The sequence below is a fragment of the Diabrotica virgifera genome, chromosome 6 (genome assembly GCF_917563875.1).
Source record: "Diabrotica virgifera virgifera chromosome 6, PGI_DIABVI_V3a".
Taxonomy (NCBI): domain Eukaryota; kingdom Metazoa; phylum Arthropoda; class Insecta; order Coleoptera; family Chrysomelidae; genus Diabrotica; species Diabrotica virgifera.
In genome coordinates, this window is record NC_065448.1 from 65,662,260 (window position 1) to 65,682,331 (window position 20,072).

The window sequence follows — 20,072 nt, forward strand, 5'->3', positions numbered from 1 at the left end:
ATTTATGAAACAATTCGTGAAGTATGCTTTTTGCGAACGCACGCGATGTTTAGAGCACGAGCGACAGCGTAGCGAGTGCTATACATTGCGTAAGTTTGCAAAATGTACTTCACGACAGTTTCATATAATATTTTATCTACGATAAACAAATAAAAAAACTGTAACTCATCGTCACTGGAATTGATTTTTATTCTACAATTTTTAGAACATTGACATTTAAAAATTCAAACTTCTTTCAAACCACAAAACTGTCAAAACTTTTGTTGTAATTTATTGTTCACATGTCATTACCATGACAACGCGAAAGTTAAGGATATTTGATTATATGAAAGTGTGCCAAAAAAACAGTGCGAAAAATTAAATACCATTTAAAATACATTGTTACTTCACGCACACTTTAAATCCTTCACGTACTGCTATCTTTAATGACGCAATATTATGAGACTTTAAAATCTTATACACAATATTATGAGATAGAGTAGATAAAATGTTTTATTAATCAGGTATAATTACTTTTATCAACAGCACATGCCATTATCAAAGCTTCCTATAAAGAACATTAAGTTAAGATATTTTTTACAATTAAAATGGTTGACAATACTTACGTTTTACAGATTAGAAATGCCTCAAAGGAGAGTAATTGTAGAAATATACTCACTGACAAAAGTATTGCATATGCATGTGAAATGAAATTTTTCCTGCTGCTATTTTTAGCCCCTCACTATCATAGAAATATGATTTATTTTCTGAATGCGATGTTTTAAAATGTCATATAAATGCTATGTTCGGATTTAAATCTGATCTGGACCATGTTCTCGCCAATATAATTTTTAAATTGAATCTCATCAAGATAGTTATTCACTGTTCTAGCGACATGAAGACGTGCATTCGCACCAATATGTCATATCCAATGTGGCTTGCAAATGGCAAAACATGATCCACTAGAATGTTTTCAATGTACCGGGTGTCCCAATAAGAATGGCTCTCGGCCATATCTCAGGAACCGTTTATAGTAGAGCTTTGAAATAAAAAAATTTATAACAAAAGTTACCTCAGGAAAAGCCTGGAAATTATTTTCATCATTGTGGGTCCACCGCTAGAGGGCGTAATTGAATATCAAAAATAAAAAAATCTAAATTTTACAAAATTTTCCTAATGAAGGGGCACTGGAAATCCGATTATTGTATTCTTCATCAAATTCTGCGCATATTTGATTTAACAAGTTTAACTCTACCTTTGCAAATAAGAGGTGGGGGTGAGTGGGAACCTTGTTATGAAAAAATGGCTGTAAGTCCGGTTCTGCTAAATCAAATTTTGAAAACTGGGTCTTGTTGAAGACAGATATTTTTCTTCAATGTAAGCGTGATAATTTTGAACCATCCTAATAAGTAATAAGCCAGCTGGAAGGCGTTATTTAATTTTTTTCAGAAATCTAGTTTTCTTTGGAAAATATTAAATACAAGTATGCATTTTTAATCATACTTTATAAAATTAGATTAAATTAGCAATACAATAGCGAAAACCGCATGTCGATACCTTTTTTCTATCTCAAGATATCTCGAGAAACGTGTAAATTTTATACATAACTGTTACTATCACCGGTAAACTAAGTTAATGAAAAGTAGTATGCTGTGGAAAAAAACAAAATAACATTTTCCAGATGTCAACGTATAAAAATATAATTAATTAAAACAACAATATAAAGAGAAACAATACTATTAAAATTAAATATAACACAGAACAAAAAGAACTACTTAGTGACGACCTAAATATTCAAATTGTTGCCCATCATACACTACTCTAGAATACATTATCCAGAGAATACTAAACGCCATTCAAAGCATATCGAGAGCAGAAATTGAGACTGCTGTTCAATCTACCCTTGAAAGAGTAAATGTTTGCAACGAAAATGATGGGCAAAAATTTGAACGTTTATGTCATCACTAAATAGTTGTTTTTATTTCTTTGTAATAGGGCTTTTCAACGCTTCTCATTTGTTTCGAGCCTCTGTCATATGCCGTATAATCCGTGTATAATATTAATATACGAGATATGAACGAGGCTCGAAACAAATGAGAAGCGGTGAAAAGACCTAATAAACGTTGACAGCTGGAAAATGTTTCTTTGTTGTTTCCATAGCACACTACTTTTAATGAATTTCGTTTACAGGTGACAGTAATAGTTATGTTTTTAAATTTACACGTTTTGTAAGATATCTTGAGATAGAAAAAAGGTATTAACATGCGGTTATCGCTATTCTGTTGCTAATTTTGTCTAATTTTGTAATATGGTATTAAAAATGCATGTTTGTGTTTAATATTTTCCAAGGAACACTAGATTTCTGAAAGAAATTAAATAACGCCTTCTAGCTGGCATATTACTCAGTAAGTTGGTTCGAAAGCATAACTTTTACATTGAAGAAAAAGATCTGTCTTCAACAAGACCAAGTTTGCAAAATTTGATTAAGCAGAACCGGACTCACAGCCAGTTTTTCATAACAAGGTTCCCACTCACCCCCACCTCTTATTTCCAAAGGTAGACCTAAACTTGTCAAATCAAATATGCGTAGAATTTTATGAAGAATACGACGATCGGATTTCCAGTGCCCCTTCATTAGGAAAATTTTGTAAAATTTAGATTTTTTAATTTTTGACATTCAATTACGCCCTCTAGCGGTGGTCCCACAATTATGAAAATAATTTCCAGGCTTTTTCTGAGGCAACTTTTGTTATAAAATTTTTTATTTCAAAGCTCTACTATAAACGGTTCCTGAGATATGGCCGAGAACCATTCTTATTGGGACACCCGGTACATGTAAGTTGGAATTCGCATAATCACCTCCACGTGTTCGGTATGTCGCTTCAAAGAAATACCGCTCCGTAGCACTATGCCGCCACCACCAAAACTAACGCTCTGTATGAGGTTATAACTGACATACTGTTGACCAACTCTTCTGTAGACGAAGTTTTGTCAATCCTGTTTCCATATACTGAACGGTATTCCATATATAACCTGTATGAGGTTACAACTTTCATACTGTTCGAAAACATCGTCTGTAGACGAAGTTTTGTCAATCTTGCTTCCATATGATGAATGGCATGCCAGATGTAATCTCCCACAGACCGTTAATTTTGGTGGTGGCGGCATAGTGCTATGGAGCGGTATTTCTTGGACAGGTGATACCTAACTTGTGGAGGTGATTGAGTGAATGACAGCTGATATGAACATAAGAAATATTTTCGAAGATCAAATGTTTCCATTTGCCAGCCATATTAAGTGACAAATTCGTGTTAATTCACCATAACGGAGGTCTTTATGTCGTTAGAATAGTGAATACTTACCTTGATGAGATCTAATTTAAAAATTTTATTGGCCACCATATAGCCCGTATCAAACTTAAATCCGATTATACCATTTATATGATACCTACTTTAAAACATCACACAAGAAATCCTATTTCTGTGACACTGGGGCCAGCACAAAACATTTCATTTCACACGTTAATTTTAAAATATGCAATAATTTTGTCCGTGAATATAGAACATACTAAAAATTAGATACAGGGCTAGGCCTCTGATCTAGGTTAAAACCCCTTTTTTTTGGGAAGGGTTTTGCCATTCAGCCAGTCACAACTTTTTAAGTTCTTCCTAAAGCAAAGAAAAGAAATTAATTATCACAATACCGATTTGAGTATCAGTAAGGAATAAACATAGTTACTCGCTTCTCGTCTAGGGACCCATCAAGACATCTAAATTAATACACAAACTAGACTGGGTCACGGAAAGAAGGTTTTAAACAAATGGGGTAAAATAAAGGTTACTACTTTAGCTGTGCTTACAAGTTATGGTTACTTTTTGAAATAAATTGTGAGAAATAATAGTCATATACGGTTTTATTATTTAACCTTTAACTACCCGCGTACCAAGTTATAACATAACTACACGCGTGGTGTATGCCACAAGAAAATACAGTTAAAACAGCGGATTTGTTTTTTTTTAAATACACTTAGGGCCAGTTGTTCGAACGCTAATCAAAAATGATCATTAACAAATATTTAATTACAATTATATTTTAAGCGTACTTCTGACAGATATCACATTTTGAGGTTATGTTGATATTTTTGGCTGATTTATTTTATTATTTTGGTTTTAATCTAAAATAAACCACAATTAAACTCTTTCTGATGTTAATATCTTGTTTTACTAACAAATCAATAATAATAATAAGCAATTTTTAATCATTTAACAGCTGCGGCTATATTTTAATTACTGCTTTACCTACAATCAATGAATGATTAGTGTTTTACATGTATTTTTGATGTCTCGATTTGGTTCCCATCAAGAAAATTGATTACAATAAACTGATTGATTATAATCAACTTCTTGATTAGCGTTCGAACAACCGGCCCTTAGTTGTTTGTTATAAACCTTATTCGGCATCAGGGAATACTTGGAGTTCCTTCTCAGTAAGCTAATTGGGATTTATAACTGGAATCATGGAATAACTGGATTCCATGATAAATAACATTACTAATAAAAAGTTTATTGAAATGTGATTTTTTGCAGGAGAAAAAGTATTGTTTATAAAGGAAAATATATTTTGTGCCATAATGGCTAAAAAACAATTGAAATATGTACTTATATTATTACTTGTATTAATATAAACCTGGCGTATATTGTCCACCACCGGAAACCACAAATAATAAACGATAAATTACGATCTTCCCAGAACGCCGATTATAGCGAAACTAAAACCAAATTGTAAAGCACATTCCAGTGATAGGTTAGAGAGATAAACAAGGTCAAAAATTAAATTTTTAAATATATTTGCAGTAGAATTCTTATATCTGGCGTACACAATACGCCAGCGCGTGTAGTTAAAGGTTAATGACAAAAAGGAGCAAATGCTATATGGAGGAAGGATTTTATGTTTGATTAAATTTTTTATCAAGTCATCAGTTTGTTGTATATGGTACATTCCATGTCAAATCACTCAGGCAAAAAATTTTGGATCTCCGATTTGTCTGAAAATTGGTATATATCTTCTGCGGGACGTAAAAATAAAAGATATTTAAGGTCAAAAAATCTTCTTCTTCTTTTCTCTCAAAATGTTATTTTATGCGATTTTACAGTAATTTGGTGTTTATTTAAACAAATTTGCCTTTTCTGTCGTAAAGTATCGATGAAAAACATAATATTTTAATAGAAAGGACTCAAAAATGTCATTATACGGCATTATAATAAGTTATTTTGAATCAAAATAAGTTTTTGATCAAATTTTATAGTGTAAAAACGTTAAAATACCGTTTTTTGCATTTTCCTTCATTCCCAAAATACATTATCATCGATTTGGCTCAAAATTTGCCCACAGATAGCCAAAAGATAGCACTTTAAATGGTTAGAAGGATTTGAATTATATTACAATAACAAAGAAGGTAAAAATAGTAATATCAGACTCAAAAGTATATATTAGTCCAGTCGGGATAGCATTTGACCTTGAATGCCGAGCTGCCCAAAATTTTATTTTTCTGATCTTTAGGGGAGTCAATAGTAGCCTAAATTTAAAATCACGAATGAATTCCTCCGTTACGTTAGCAGCCATCTTGATTTTAAAGGAGAACCTGTTTTGCTCAATATCTCCGCCATTTTTAAATTTTCGACAAAAATTGTAGGAACTGAAATTGTTCCAAGTAAATCGTATTTACAATTATTACACTTTCTTTTTAACAATTTTTGTCGTGAAGTCGATATTTTCGAGTTAATTGTACTTACAGTAGGCGCCTATATTTTTGACTATAATATTGCATGTAGCTTTTTTGGTATTGTAATATAATTCAAATCCTTCTCACCACTTAGGGCCAATTTCTCATATCGAGTTCAACTCCAGTTTAACCTGAACTTCTAGTAAACGTCAGTTTAAAGTCAAAATCGTCTTTCTCAGTTCCCGTTCAACCGATGGCAGTTTAAACTTGAACGGTGGAATTCGGCCGTTCAAAGATTTCAGAACTCAGTTCAGATGATTTCATGGACTACGCATGCGTTGTATTAACACGAAACGCTGTCATAATATAAATATATCCTATTTTATTATATTAAGCCTAACGATAAACGATAACATTATTTGTGTTTTTATAATATTTATTTATAATTATTAAAATGACTATTTGACTATAAATACTTAAATTTAACTTTATTCAAAAACAGCATAAAAAAGGTAGTTCAAAATGGCGACAGTTTTTTACCTTTTGCCATCTATTGGCATTTCTCGAAAGCTGTAGAACGAGCACTGACATGAACGCGCAATGAGAAATGCATTCCAAACAGAACCGGAGATCACCCGTGAACCCGGTTCAACTGAACCATAGATTAACGCAGGTATGAGAAATCGACCCTTAAAGTCCCATGTTTTGTCTATCTGTGGGCAAATTTTCAGCCAAATCGATTATGATGTATTTTGGGAATGGAGAAAAATATAAAAAACGGTATTTTAACGTTTTCTACACTATAAAATTTGATCAAAAGCTTGTTTTGAATCAAAGTAACTTGTTATAATGCCATATAATGACATTTTTGAGTTCCTTCTATTAAAATATTATGTTTTCCATTGATACTTTATGATAGAAAATGCAAATTTGTATAAATAATCACCAAATCACTGTAAAATCGCATAAAATAACATTTTGAGAAAAAAAAGAAGAAGAAAATTTGTTGACCTTAAATATCTTATTTTTACGTCCCGTAGAAGCTATATACCAATTTTCAGACAAATCGGAGGTCCAAAATTTTTTTTGCTCCAAAATTGAGTGATTTGAAATGGAATGGCCCGTATATTTTGTACATTCAAAGAAAATATGGTTTAAATCTGCTTCTTTTTGACAACCTTCACATAAATTGGAACTTAAAATTCTAAGTTTTGCCAGATGGGCTTGATTACCCTGAATGGGTTAGATTAATTAAAAAAATATTTTTAGGCTATCCTGTATAAATAATGATATTAATGCTTATATTACTGAATAGAGAATTAAACACACTTTTAAACGAGCTACTACACGACGTTTATCCCCATTTTAAAAAATCATCGATTATGTCATCACACCCAGATGGATGACGTCACTAGTATAAAATATATATCAAAAAATTGTAATTTCAAAATAAAAATCGATTTCGGCATTTCCTTAAAATATAATAACTACTGCCAAATTATATCGAGGTGGATTGTTTTCTTTGGACCACCCTGTATATTAAATCAATATTTTTTTTATCATTATGGTTTTGTTTGCAATATGGAATATAATGTTATTTTCGAATAATAGAAATATACAATTTCAGGCAATTAAAGCATCGATTTAATTTGATTTATATCGGAAACAAAATTTATTTCACAAACTAAGTTATAAATTATTAATGATAACAACATATTAATATAACATAAACACTGCCACCAAATTAGTTCTATATTATTATAATAAATGGTTAACTTACAATGAACAAAATAAAACGAAATTATTTATAGGGCAGTCAATGAGGATATTTGGCTACGAATTCCATCCTACTACATAGATTTACTTGATATTTTCACAGTAAGTAGGGAATAGCTCAAGAGACAAAGTCCACCCTATGCCGATGTGTGCTTTTATCTTGTGGATGGTTCTCACCCTTTCTCGGGGGTGGAAATTTTTTGGTTAAAATAGCCACGGAATTGGCTAGAGGATCTATTTCTAAGCAAAACTCTGTTATACTTTTTTTTTAAAACTCAATACTTTTTGAGTTATTCGCGGTTGAAAATTGGCCATTTTCATTGAAAAATGACACCTTCTGGACGTTTTTTTTGCGAAAACCTTAAAAACTATGGATCTAACGAAAAAACTATCTATATTAAATATTTTTGTACCTTAAAAAAATACAAAAGAGAAGCGGTAGGTGAGAAGAGTTTGTTTTTTGGTGCATGCTCAAATCGGTGTATTCAACTAGAAATAACAGAGCAACGGTCGATTTTAGGTATATAATGCTTCCCATACTTTTTGTAGTACTAGAAGAGACCTTTAAAATGAGCAATATTAAATGTCGATTACATTCAAACTAAGCAAGATATGCTGCAAAAAATATTGATGACTAATGTATTTGAAGAACAAATGAAAAGTGTATTTAACCCCTCATCCCTCAGAATTTAAATATATGGTTTTCCTGCTACAATACTATTTACTCTAGTATTATTTCTATGTTCAAAAAATTGGACGGATTTAAACTGCATGGTTTTTGAAAAAATAAGATCAAATTATAGAGCGCATTTTTAAATTTTTTCAACAATCTTCTTTTTCTCCATGTAACTCGAAAATAATAAGAGATACGAAAAAAGATATTGCACAAAAATGTAAGGTTTTATAGATAAATTTTTGTTTGTTTATTCATTACCGTATTTCTTATCATTTTCAAGTTACATGAAAAAAAAAGAAGATTTTTAAGAAAATTTAAAAATGCGCTCTTGAATTTGGTCTTATTTTTTTCAAAAACCATTGATTTTAATCCCCTCCAACTTTTCTAACATAGAGATAACACTATAATAAAAGGTATTGTAAATGAAAACCGATGCATTTAAATTCTGGTGGATGAGGGGTTAAAGATACTTCTCATTCTTTCTTAAAATACATTAGTCGTCAATTTTTTTTGCAGCATATCTTGCTTAGTTTGAATGTGATCGACTTTTTCTATTGCTCATTTTGAAGGTCTTTTCAAGCATTCCAAAACGTATTAGTACCATTATATACCTAAAATCGGCCGTTTATCTGTTATTTCAAGTTGACACAAATGTTCAATATAGTTTTTTAGTTAGATGCATGGTTTTTAAGGTATTCGCAAAAACCTGTTCGAAAAGGTGTTACGTTTCAATGAAAACGGCCAATTTTCAACCACGAATATCTCAAAAAGTATTGAGTTTTCAAAGAAGAACTATAGTACAGTTTTTGCTTAGAATTGTATTCCCTAGCCACTTCCGTGATTATTTTAACAAAAAATTTTCCACCCCCGGGAAGGGGTGGGAACCACTTCCAAGATAAAAGCGCATATCGGCATAGGGTAGACTTTGAATTAGGAGATAAGTAGAGACTATTCCCAAAATTTCATTAAAAATTCATCCATGCAGTAGGATAGAATTTGGAGGTAATATCCTATTCTTGCTTCCATTGACTGGCGTATTGCTGCTAAAAATGGAAAACAAAACGTTGTTAAACGAAATATCATAATTGTAATGTTACAACGTTCAGTCTTCTTTTTATAATTTTTTCTATTGCTTTTCGTGTTTTACCTTTCATGTTTCATATTTTTCGTTTCATGTTTTCGTTTCAAACGCTTAGTTATTGGCGCCATTCGTAGGTTGAAATTTTGAGTAATTCTTGAAAAACCAAAATTTTCAAAGTTTAGTTTTTCATACTGAGCCGTCTGTAAGTGTACAGACGGCTTATGTACCATTTGAAAGCTTAACTTAACGCCATTGATTTGGTGTATGTGCTGTTTTCCTGTCTTTCCTTGAACCTAAGATACCTATACATCCCCCAAAAATATGCCGTTTTGTACCTACGAAATCCTATATCTGGCGTATGTGTGGTCAAAAGTAACAAACTACACCAGTTCTGAATAGGCCCTGATCCCGTTTTAAAATACAGAAAAAAAAGTTCAGATCGATGCAACTTTTTCACACACATACACACATGCCCGCAAACATTTTCCCGTTTATAAATAGAAATTGAGTCACATTTTCTGAGCTTGGTAACTTTTAGATGGTATAACCGCTTTTCAACATGTATGGGAGAGGTAGTGATCAGTAGGTACTATGAGAAGCCGCAAAGGTCGGACTTAAATTTTCGAAATTGTGAATTTTGGGGACGAGAACGAAAAACAGACCCTAAATGGGAAGGGCCGTAAAATCCATACCCTTGCACCAAAATGGATGTTTGACGTATGGAAGGCCGAGTCTTTTCCTAAAATTTAAAATGGGACTTGGCCCAATTTTCAATTCAGTCAGATTTAGAAAATCGAACATTTCGTGTATATTATAGTGTCGCATGTAGGGGGTTATGCGCCACTGGCGAGAACTGCCGTTCTCTGAGATATATAAATATTACTTTCAATGGAAAATTAAAAAACATGTTAAAGACATTAGTTTTTTAAATGAGCTCATTTAATAATAACAACAGGTCACAAATTACTTTCTAACAAATCCCTGTATAGAACATCAGTATTTATAGCAACATTCTATATTTCAGCTCAACCGTCAGCTCCTAGAGTATTTGACGCAGAAGGCCGGGAAATTAAAGTCGGCCATCCCGCAGGACCTTTTTTGGAAGGACGTGAATTGTTTTTATCCTGTCAAGTTACAGGCGGTAAGTGACAACCATCTCTACTTTTAATTAGTCTGATTTATAACCGGAAATATTTACGACATTTAGGGATAAAAATATATTTTTTTAGCAGATCCAGAAAAACAACGGATTTTGCTTTGTTCCAATAATGGTAGATGAGCATATTATGTCGTAGATTTTAGATATTTGGTAATGATACAAAACGTTTAATATATTTTATGGTCTAAACCTTAGATAAAGTGGGTAACGATATTTGGAAGATAATTTGTTGGGGAATGTGTGACACATGTTTCGAGAATCACTTTGGTTTGGACTATGTAGCTGTAGCAGGTTTTGTTGCCTTTCATAGTTTCCGTTAATAGCGTAAAGAAACCCTTGATTTTTAATAAAAAATGTCACTGCTGCATTAGATTACAAGAGTAAGTTCAGTTTCGTTAAGTTTAAACACCTTTTTTTTTTCGTTATTCGTTTCTTCGTCTTCGCGACCCGAAGGGTCGTGAAATTAAAACTGTCAAAGTGTCACTCGGGAAAAATTCGATAATTTTAGAGCTCTTGTGCAATTACTACTGATAATTTTACTAAAAAGCAGCAGAGATGAAGATGCTTAGCAAAATTGATGACAAAACATTGTGGTGTAGAGCTAGAAGTGCAGATATGACGGAGACGCAAACTGGAGAATATCAAGGACTGAATAAGAAAGAGAAGAATAGAATGGAACGATGATATAAATAGAATGACATCAGATAGAGTAGTAAAGAGAGCTAGATATGGTTCTCCAAAAAGAATACGATCAGTGGGAAAACCCGAAAACGATGGAATAAGAACTTACTGGAGAATCATTGAAAAATCAGACAGAGTCATGTCGAATAAAAAAGAGATGAAGGATAAGAAGAAGTTTTAAAAATAGTTGCTCTTGGCATAAAACGTTGAATATTTTTTAATTCACAGTTGAAATTTAATTTTATTTAGCTCTTACTAACTATATTACGTTGGTTTGATTATTATTCATGAACACTCTTTATGCCTTACGCTTATTCTATTAAAAATTTTATTTATTGTACCGTAATGCTATATTGACAATCCAGATAATTTTATTACCTGATAAAAATTATTTTTATTGTAAAATATTATGGGTTCGTTAGTGCGTTTCATTTTAGCATTTCATTCAGGAAATCATGCGTGACGCATAATAATGGAATTTATAATAATTATCCAGTAAACTTGACATACATAGATCCTACAAATATTATTTTTATCACCAGTTTATTGTTCCGAAAAGTAGGCAAAATAAAATAATACGAAGTCGTCAAATATTTGTCGACGTGATAAAAAACTAAGTATAAAAAATATACAATGTGTCTATGTAAGTTGGATCCATATGGGAAATTTTTTTATTATTACTTAAAAAAAGTTGTCCATAAAATGTCCTGCATTGTATAAATGCTAAAATGCAACCACCGAATATCAAATTTTATCAATCTTACCCGGCTTATGTAAAAAAATATGAATATAGCTCAAGAGTAAAGTACCTAGGTACCTATATATTTCAAAATGTCGAAAATTTTTATTATGAACAGTTGTTTGGAATTAAAAATTACGGTTAAATAATTTATAATGACCTCCTTCTAATTGAAATAAAATTCCATAGTTTTCTCAAATTACCGATACAGCACATAATTTTATTTTTATTTATTACAACAATGTGATAACTGATAACTCTTCTGACCTAATAGAAAAATGGCTATATTCATTAGATTTTTAATATAGATATTTTATTTTGTGGAAATTTGCTTATTATTTTGTATCGGAATGGAAGAGTTGATATTTTTGTACTAAACAAAAATTATGTTGGGTATATGTAATTTGAGAAAAATCTGAAATGTTTTTGGTTGGGATGGGGTGGAATTGCATATATCAAAATATGGTAAATAATCCGCTTCTAAATAGTCCAAGTAATGAAGCTTAAAATAGGACAAAACCTCGCAATTTTTACAAAATGGATCGATTTGCTTGAAAATTTGAGAATAAGTAGTGGATAGTCCAAGGACCAAAATCTATATCATGCCAAAAGGCGATTTTACCATGGGGGTGGTTGCCACCCCTTCTCGGGGAAGGAATTTTTTATTATATTTTGACCGCAACAGTTGGTAAAAATATTCATTATAAGCAAAAAACGTTGTATATATTTTTTTGATAAAATTAATAGTTCTCGATTTATTCCGTATTGAATATGTCTGTTTTATATCAAAAAAATCAATATTTTAAATAAGTTTTCTGCTAATACCTCAAAAAGTTTTCGTTTTATCAAAACAACTTTACTTAACAAAAATGTACCTTTTGAAAATATAAACAAAACCGTTTTTTATTTTCTTTAAGGCCAATAGTAATCGAGTTATAATTTATTATATTGGCTCTTCTTCTTCAAATGCTAAATATTTTAGTTTCATAGTCCAAGGACGGGAAAATTATGCATTTTTCGAGGATAACTTGTTGAAAATAATTTAAAGTATTTAAAAAGATGTATGTCCAGAAACAAAAAAAAAATCTCTAGCTAAAAAATTAAGTGACATAATGAAAACAATGTGAGTCCCTATTTTTTTTTAGCAAAAAAGTGATCGTAAACAACCCACTAATCACCACCCTAATTAAAATTTGTCATTGACCTGATTTGGTTTTCTTGATTTATGTATTGTTAATAGGTTCTAGGAGTTTGATCGGCTTTAGAATGATTAGTTTTAAAGAAAATGGGGTTAAAAGCGAATAACGAGATATTGTAGTTTTGTAAAAAATGCCCTTTTCTTCAAAATAGAAAGATTAGCATCAAAGATACGAAAAAATATTTAAATTGAAATTTTAGCTTATTTAATTCTCAAGAACTTGGTTTGCAAAATTTTTTTACGGCAAAAATTGAGTGAGCAAAAATTGAGTGAGCTATTGACAATTAAAACTTATAATATCATGCAAAAACAACTTTTACCAAGCCTTTCAATGCCACCTCTTTTTGTGACTGAGTATTTTAAAAAGGATTTAATATTAATAGCCTTATATATCTTCTAAAAACCTGCAAAAGTCTTTTTTCACGAACTTTCTAAGACAAAAAATAAAAAAAGATACGGTTAAAAAATCGATATATTAAAAAAAAAGGAGAAATCAAATTGGAAGCATAATAATGTAAGTTAGCGGTGTTTTTAGTCATTAGCCTTATTTATTCTTCTTTATTTATGTATTATAGATTGTGGAAGTTTGACTGGCTTAGAATGATTAGTTTTTAAAAAACTGAAGTTTAAAGCGAATAACAAACGTTTGCAATTTAGTAAAAAATGCCATTTTTTTTTCAGAATTGAAAGATTAGCTTCAGATATACGAAAAAATGTTTAAATATGAAGTTGTTGGTAATTCAATTCCCAAGAACTTGGTTTGATAAAATTTGTTTACGGCGAAAATTGAGTGAATCGTAAATGAGTATACCATCGAAAAACATTGATGTTTTAGATATAAAACCAACACTTTCGATAGCGAATAAATCAAAAACTATTTATTTTATCAAAAAAATGTACAGAACATATTTGGCTTAGAATAAATGTTTTTATTAACTTTTGCGGTCAAAATATAATAAAAAATTTCCACCCCCAGGTGGGGTTGGCAACCAACCCCATGGTAAAAGCGCCTATCGGCATCATATAGATTTTAATCCATGGACTATCCACTAATAATTCTCAAATTTTCAAGCAAACCGATCCATTCTGTAAAAATTTCGAGGTGAAAAGCTTTGGTTCCTGGACTAAGAAGAAAGGTAGAGTTGATTTATAGGTTCCTTGCCCCCATCTACCTTCTGATCTCTTAGCACATTATTATTTGCAAACCTCAGATGATTAAGCTATTCCCCGTTTATATGTTTGTCCTTGTAAGTCAGTTTTGCAATTTTATATAAATATCTACCAAACGTGTAGTGAACGATTTCGATGATACGGTGTCTTCATGAAGTAAGTACGATACGTTGTATCGGAAATTTTAACACTTTTTTTGGCTTATTGTGTCGAATTAGTTTTCATTATCCATTCATATTGAAGCTAGTAGTTTACTATTTTCACTAGACTTTTCTATAAGATTATTTGTTTCCAATAGATGGTCGTTTTTTCCAGAATATTTTCTAAAACTACGGTTTGATAAAATTCCAATATATTTTATAGTCGTTTCGTAATAATTCCTGTAAAAAGTCGATAAATACGGGAAAATATATTTTATAGGCCTGTGGTTTGTAAAGTCTACTAAATATAATAAAAAGCCTGACAAGGGTATGTCACAATTTGTTCCAATCACTTTCAAGGCAACCTGCCTCTATTTCTTCATCTCCATGTTTTTATTTTCTTGCAATGACCTTCAAACTTCATTTGGGATCACATCCGGTAAAATTTTAGATCGCTGATTAATTATCTTTGGTAAAAGTCAACTCTGGATATATTGCTGTCTTTGTATAGTTGGCTATAAAACCTCTCTCCATTGGCCATAATTTGATATCGGTTCTGCATCATTTGTCCCTTTTCATGTCTTAATGTGTGCATGTTTTTTTCATAAATATGTTCTAATTTATTAAGTAGACATAAAAATCTCAATAGAGTAAATAATATAAACTAGTCCAGAAAGCCACTGCACATCCGCTAGGAAAAATATTGCGATTCGGATTTTTTGCACAATCTTACTCAAAAAGGACCCCTTTTAACAAATTTGCATGCTGCCAGGACCAAAAATGGGTCAAAAATTTTTTAAACTCTTTTTTTGTTTTTTCCTAAAATATTTTTTTTTGCATGAAACAAAGTTTTTTGAGGTTTTTTTGGATCATTCCAAACAGAAAATGTCTCTAGTGGCATTTCTCTAAGTTGATAGTTTTTGACATAAAGCTATTAAAAATTTAAAAATTGCGAAATCGGTCATTTTTAACCCTCAAAAACTATGTAAAAAACTAAAAATTTGAATGTTGCCAAGGTAAGTAGATATTCTTTAAACATCGATTGATGAAATCCCGAAGAGTTTTTTGAAATGCAATGTTCTAAACTCCTTTGTTTTTTAGTTGCTAATCAAGCGTGCGCGACACTATTTTATACCGACAGTATGGTGCAAATGAAAGGAATAAATTCGTTGTTTCGTAAACCGGCGATTTTAAGAAAAAAAACCCGAAACAGGTCGATTTTTATTTTTAAGTTATGATATTGTGGCATATATGGTATACTAGTGACGTGATCCATCTGGGCGTGATGACGTAATCGATGATTTTTTTAAATGAGAATAGGGGTCGTGTGCTAGCTCATTTCAAAGGTTCTTCAATTATCTATTCAGTAATATAAACATTTAAATAGTTATTTATACAGGGTGTCCTTCTACTTCTTTTTTTTTTCAAATAATTTAATTTAATAAAAATTTTTTGACACCCTGTATAAATAATTATGTAAATGTTTATATTACTGAATATACAATTGAAGAACCTTTCAAATGAGCTAGCACACGACCCCTATTATCATTTAAAAAAATCGTAGATTACGCCATCACGCCCAGATGGATGACGTCACTAGTATACCATATATGCCACAATATCATAACTTAAAAATTAAAATCAACCTGTTTTGGGATTTTTCCTTAAAGTCGCCGGTCTACGAAATAACGAATTTATTCCTTTCATTTGCACCATACTGTATACACATTACACATGCTACGGTGGAAAATAGTGTCGCTCACGCTTGCTTAGCAATTAAAAAACAAAGGAATTTTGAATACTGTATTGCAAAAAACTCTTCGGGATTTCATTGATCGATGTTCAAAGAATATCTACTTACCTTGGCAACATTAAAATTTTCAGTTTTTCACATAGTTTCTGAAGGTTAAATATGGCCGATTACGCAATTTTTAAATTTTTAATCGCCTATAAATATGTCAAAAACTATCAACTTAAGAGAAAAGTCAGTAGATACCTTTTCTGTTTGGAATGATCCAAAAAATCTAAAAAAAACTTTGTTCCATGCAAGAAAAATAATTTTAAGAAAAAAACAAAACCAAAACTTTTAACTAATTTTTGACACACTTTTGGTTCTGGCAACATGAAAATTTGTTAAAAGGAGTCCTTTTTGAGTAATATTGTGCAAAAAATCCGAATTAGAATATTTTTCCTATTGGATGCGCAGTGGCTTTCTGGACTAAACTGCGCGTCAGAGAAAACGAGCCATCCACAAAATTTAAGAAATTTTTGCTTTTTCTATTTTTCTCATTATTTATAGAAAGTAAATCTAATGAATATTGATTCAAAAAAGGCAATTATCACTCGTGTTATTAATGTGTGTCGCCACCATGATCCTGGTTAACACTAATCATTTAATTTGGCACAGAACTGATCACGTTTTGGATGTCCCTTTTGGGCAAGTGCCCCATTTCGCAATGAGAGCAATTCTAAGCTAATCACATATTGTTGGAGCATATATTTATACGACATCTTAGACACTAGAGAGCAATTCTAAGCTAATCACATATTGTTGGAGCATATATTTATACGACATCTTAGACACCTTTTGAGAAGGTTCAATATTTGATTATATGCTATTATATGCTTATGTTATGAACATCTTCAAAATAATGTGTTAAATTCTTGCCGTTTGTGATCTCGCATTATCTTGCATTAGCAGAAAACCGTTACCAATATCCCAGCATGTGGCATAAGATGAGGTTGTATAATCTCAGTTTTGTGTGGGTTTCTGTTAATGTGTCCCTCTCAATCAAGATGAGATCCGTAAGTGCCTCAAAAAAATCTCTGCCCAAAACATTATTGAGCCACCACCAAAAGCAACCAAGTGTGACAGAGTGCAGGCTGCATAACGTTCTCAAACTTTTCTGCGGACCTTATGTTGACCATCTTTACCATAAATTGACATTCTACACTCATCCGTAATCAATACTTTGTTTTAATCGTTTATTGTCCAATTGACGTGTTCACGGGCAAATCTAAGTCTGCGTCTTTTGTGAACAGCAGTAAGTAATGGTCCCGTTGCTGTATTGCTGGCCACCAAACCCTATTCTCTTAACCTTAATTGAAAAGTAGAAACGCTGATTACTTAATAGTCCTTAGGATTGCTGAATAATAAATATGTCTTTGGAGCATTCTATCCGGCCTCAATAAATCATTGGTAAGATTCTTGTATAATTGGACGACTAACACTCCATTGTCTTGCTAAACCGTTTGGCAAGACAATCCAATCCATTTCCAGCAATGTAACAATCTGAACAGACTTTCGATATTTTCCCATCTTTATTTATCATCCAGCCTTCTGCATCCAAGGTTGAACATAGGCCTCCCTTAATTTCTTCCAGTTTTTTCGATCTTGGGCTTTCTGCAACCAATTCCCAGCAATCCTTTTGACGTCGTCTGTCCATCGTGTAGGTGGTCTACTTCCTACACTAAAATTTAGACCACCTACATCGTTATTATGCCATACAATAATTCACTGAAAAGGAGGCAAGTGTAAGAGTAAAGAACACTCGCCAACTTGCAAATTTTAATGACAAATATTTTCAAATCAAAATGTACACCAGCCAACTTTTGTGCTTAATGACCCTGCTAACTCGAAAGTTTCTACAGGTGAATTCGAAACCATTGATTAAATCTAATACCTCAGGTAGTTAGGTTAAAAGGTAAGAAATAAATTTGAACAGTAACCGATTAAGCCAACACGGGGCCTATAGCAAATATGAGCGAATTGTTCTTGGTTTGTTAAAAATATGTAATATGTATCTATAAAAAAAATAACAAAAATTAAAATCTCTTAATAAAATAATTGAAACAACATTATAGTGTTCCATTAATATTTGTTATAAATATTATTTCCATCAAGTATAGTTCTACTAGGTTTATAACCAATGTGTTTTACCTGTACAAACTGATGGTACAGAGACTTTAACACTGACGCAAAAATACGCAATTGCGGATCCGCAATGCACGTTCCCATGGAACGTGCAATGCTAAACTTGAGCCTTCGAGACCACATACCAAACCAACAAATAGGCAAAGATCAGGAGTTCAAGACGTCATTGAAAGAGCTAGGACGCTTAAGTGGAACTGGGCAGGGCACTTAGCTAGAACACATGATGGACGGTGGACACGACGAATCATGGAATGGAGGCCCAGAAACTATAAAAGAAACCGAGGGCGACCACCGACTAGATGGACCGACGATATAAAAAGAGTAGCGGGAAACTAACTACAAGCGGCCTGGTGTAGAGAACACTGGAGATAACCGAGGGAGGCCTATGTCCAGCAGTGGACACGATTGGCTGATCGATGGTAATGATTATAGCTCTACAAGAGCTTGTTTTTTACCAAGTAATTATAAGTTCAATAGTTAGATATTTAGCAATGATAAATTATCCTTTGATAAATTCTTTGATAAATTATCTGATAAATTGTCTGATAACTTACACCCACGTTTACTGATTACGAAATCTGTTACAAAAATTTCAGCCATTTTAACAAAATTTATTTGAATTTTCTCTAACAGTAATCCGTCCAAGAGACAATACATAATTTAATGATGAATACCTTTTACCCCACCTTCAGACAGGGTAATTTATACATGTAAATACCTGGAATACCGGTAGTAGATTATCAACATTGTTAAAGATTACTTAATTAGCAAATAAAAGTTACAAATTCACCGGTAGTTCATGAATTATCGTAAAATTACCTGAGGGCTACTACAGTTGCCAATTGGCCTTTAATTGGGATGGGGGATTAAACTAGTTATAGTGCAGCCGATATGTGAAACAATTGTGCATTTAATGATAGAAATATATAATTTGGACCACATATACTACACATATAAAAGTTTAAATTTAGATAGAAGGCCATCTCAGATTTTGCCTTTTACAAAAATAGCGGGCATTCAAAATGGCGACTATACATATGTGACTAATAGCAAGATAACTTTTGAACAAGACGTCAGATTTCCACCAAATTTGGTATATAGGTTCATTTTTTGCTTCTGCAATTAAATGCACAATAATTCTTACATTATTATTTGCATCAATCTGCCGCAGATAGGTACCTACATGTGAAGATACGTTATGCATTTATTAAATGGTAATTAAAATAACTAAAGAGTTCAATATATTTCCTAAAAAATATTTTTACGCTCTTTTCAATGCCGGTATTACCTTTTTAAAAAACTAATGCGTACATGGTCAAAAAATTGAAAAAATAAACAACATATTTTTAAAAATAAATCAGGAAAACACAACTTCTGCCATACCGATCCTTCCGGTTCAGGAGGGATCGATCTTGTACATCAAAAAACGGATCCATATACCAAATTTGGTTGAAATCGGACTTTTCGTTCAAAAGTTATCGCGCTATTAGTCACATATGTACAGTCGCCATTTTGAATGCCCGTCTTTTTTGTAAAAGGCAAAATCTGAGATGGCCTCATATCTAAATTTGAATCTTTGTATGTGTAGTATATGAGGTGCAAATTATATGCTTCTACTATGAAATGCACAATAATTCTTATATATTTGCACGAATCTGCCGCACATAGGTACAGGTGAAGATAAGTTATGCATTTATTATATTGTAATTAACGTAACTAAAAACTTCAAAATATCGCCTTAAAAATATTTTTACGCTCTTTTCAATGCAGGTAATACCTTTTTGAAAAATTAATATATACAGAGTGAAAGAATTAAA

General features: G+C 31.8%; 1 protein-coding gene across 3 annotated transcripts in view; it reads left to right on the plus strand.

Moving 5' to 3' along the window:
• The window catches only part of LOC114329157 (hemicentin-2), an 869,111-nt gene that overhangs the window by 268,223 nt on the left and 580,816 nt on the right, over window positions 1-20,072 (plus strand). For all 3 annotated transcript variants that reach the window (XM_050654496.1, XM_050654495.1, XM_050654497.1), the window contains exon 4: window positions 10,259-10,375. In XM_050654496.1, coding sequence (XP_050510453.1) covers window positions 10,259-10,375 — 117 coding nt within the window. The remainder of the gene's footprint in view (window positions 1-10,258; window positions 10,376-20,072) is intronic.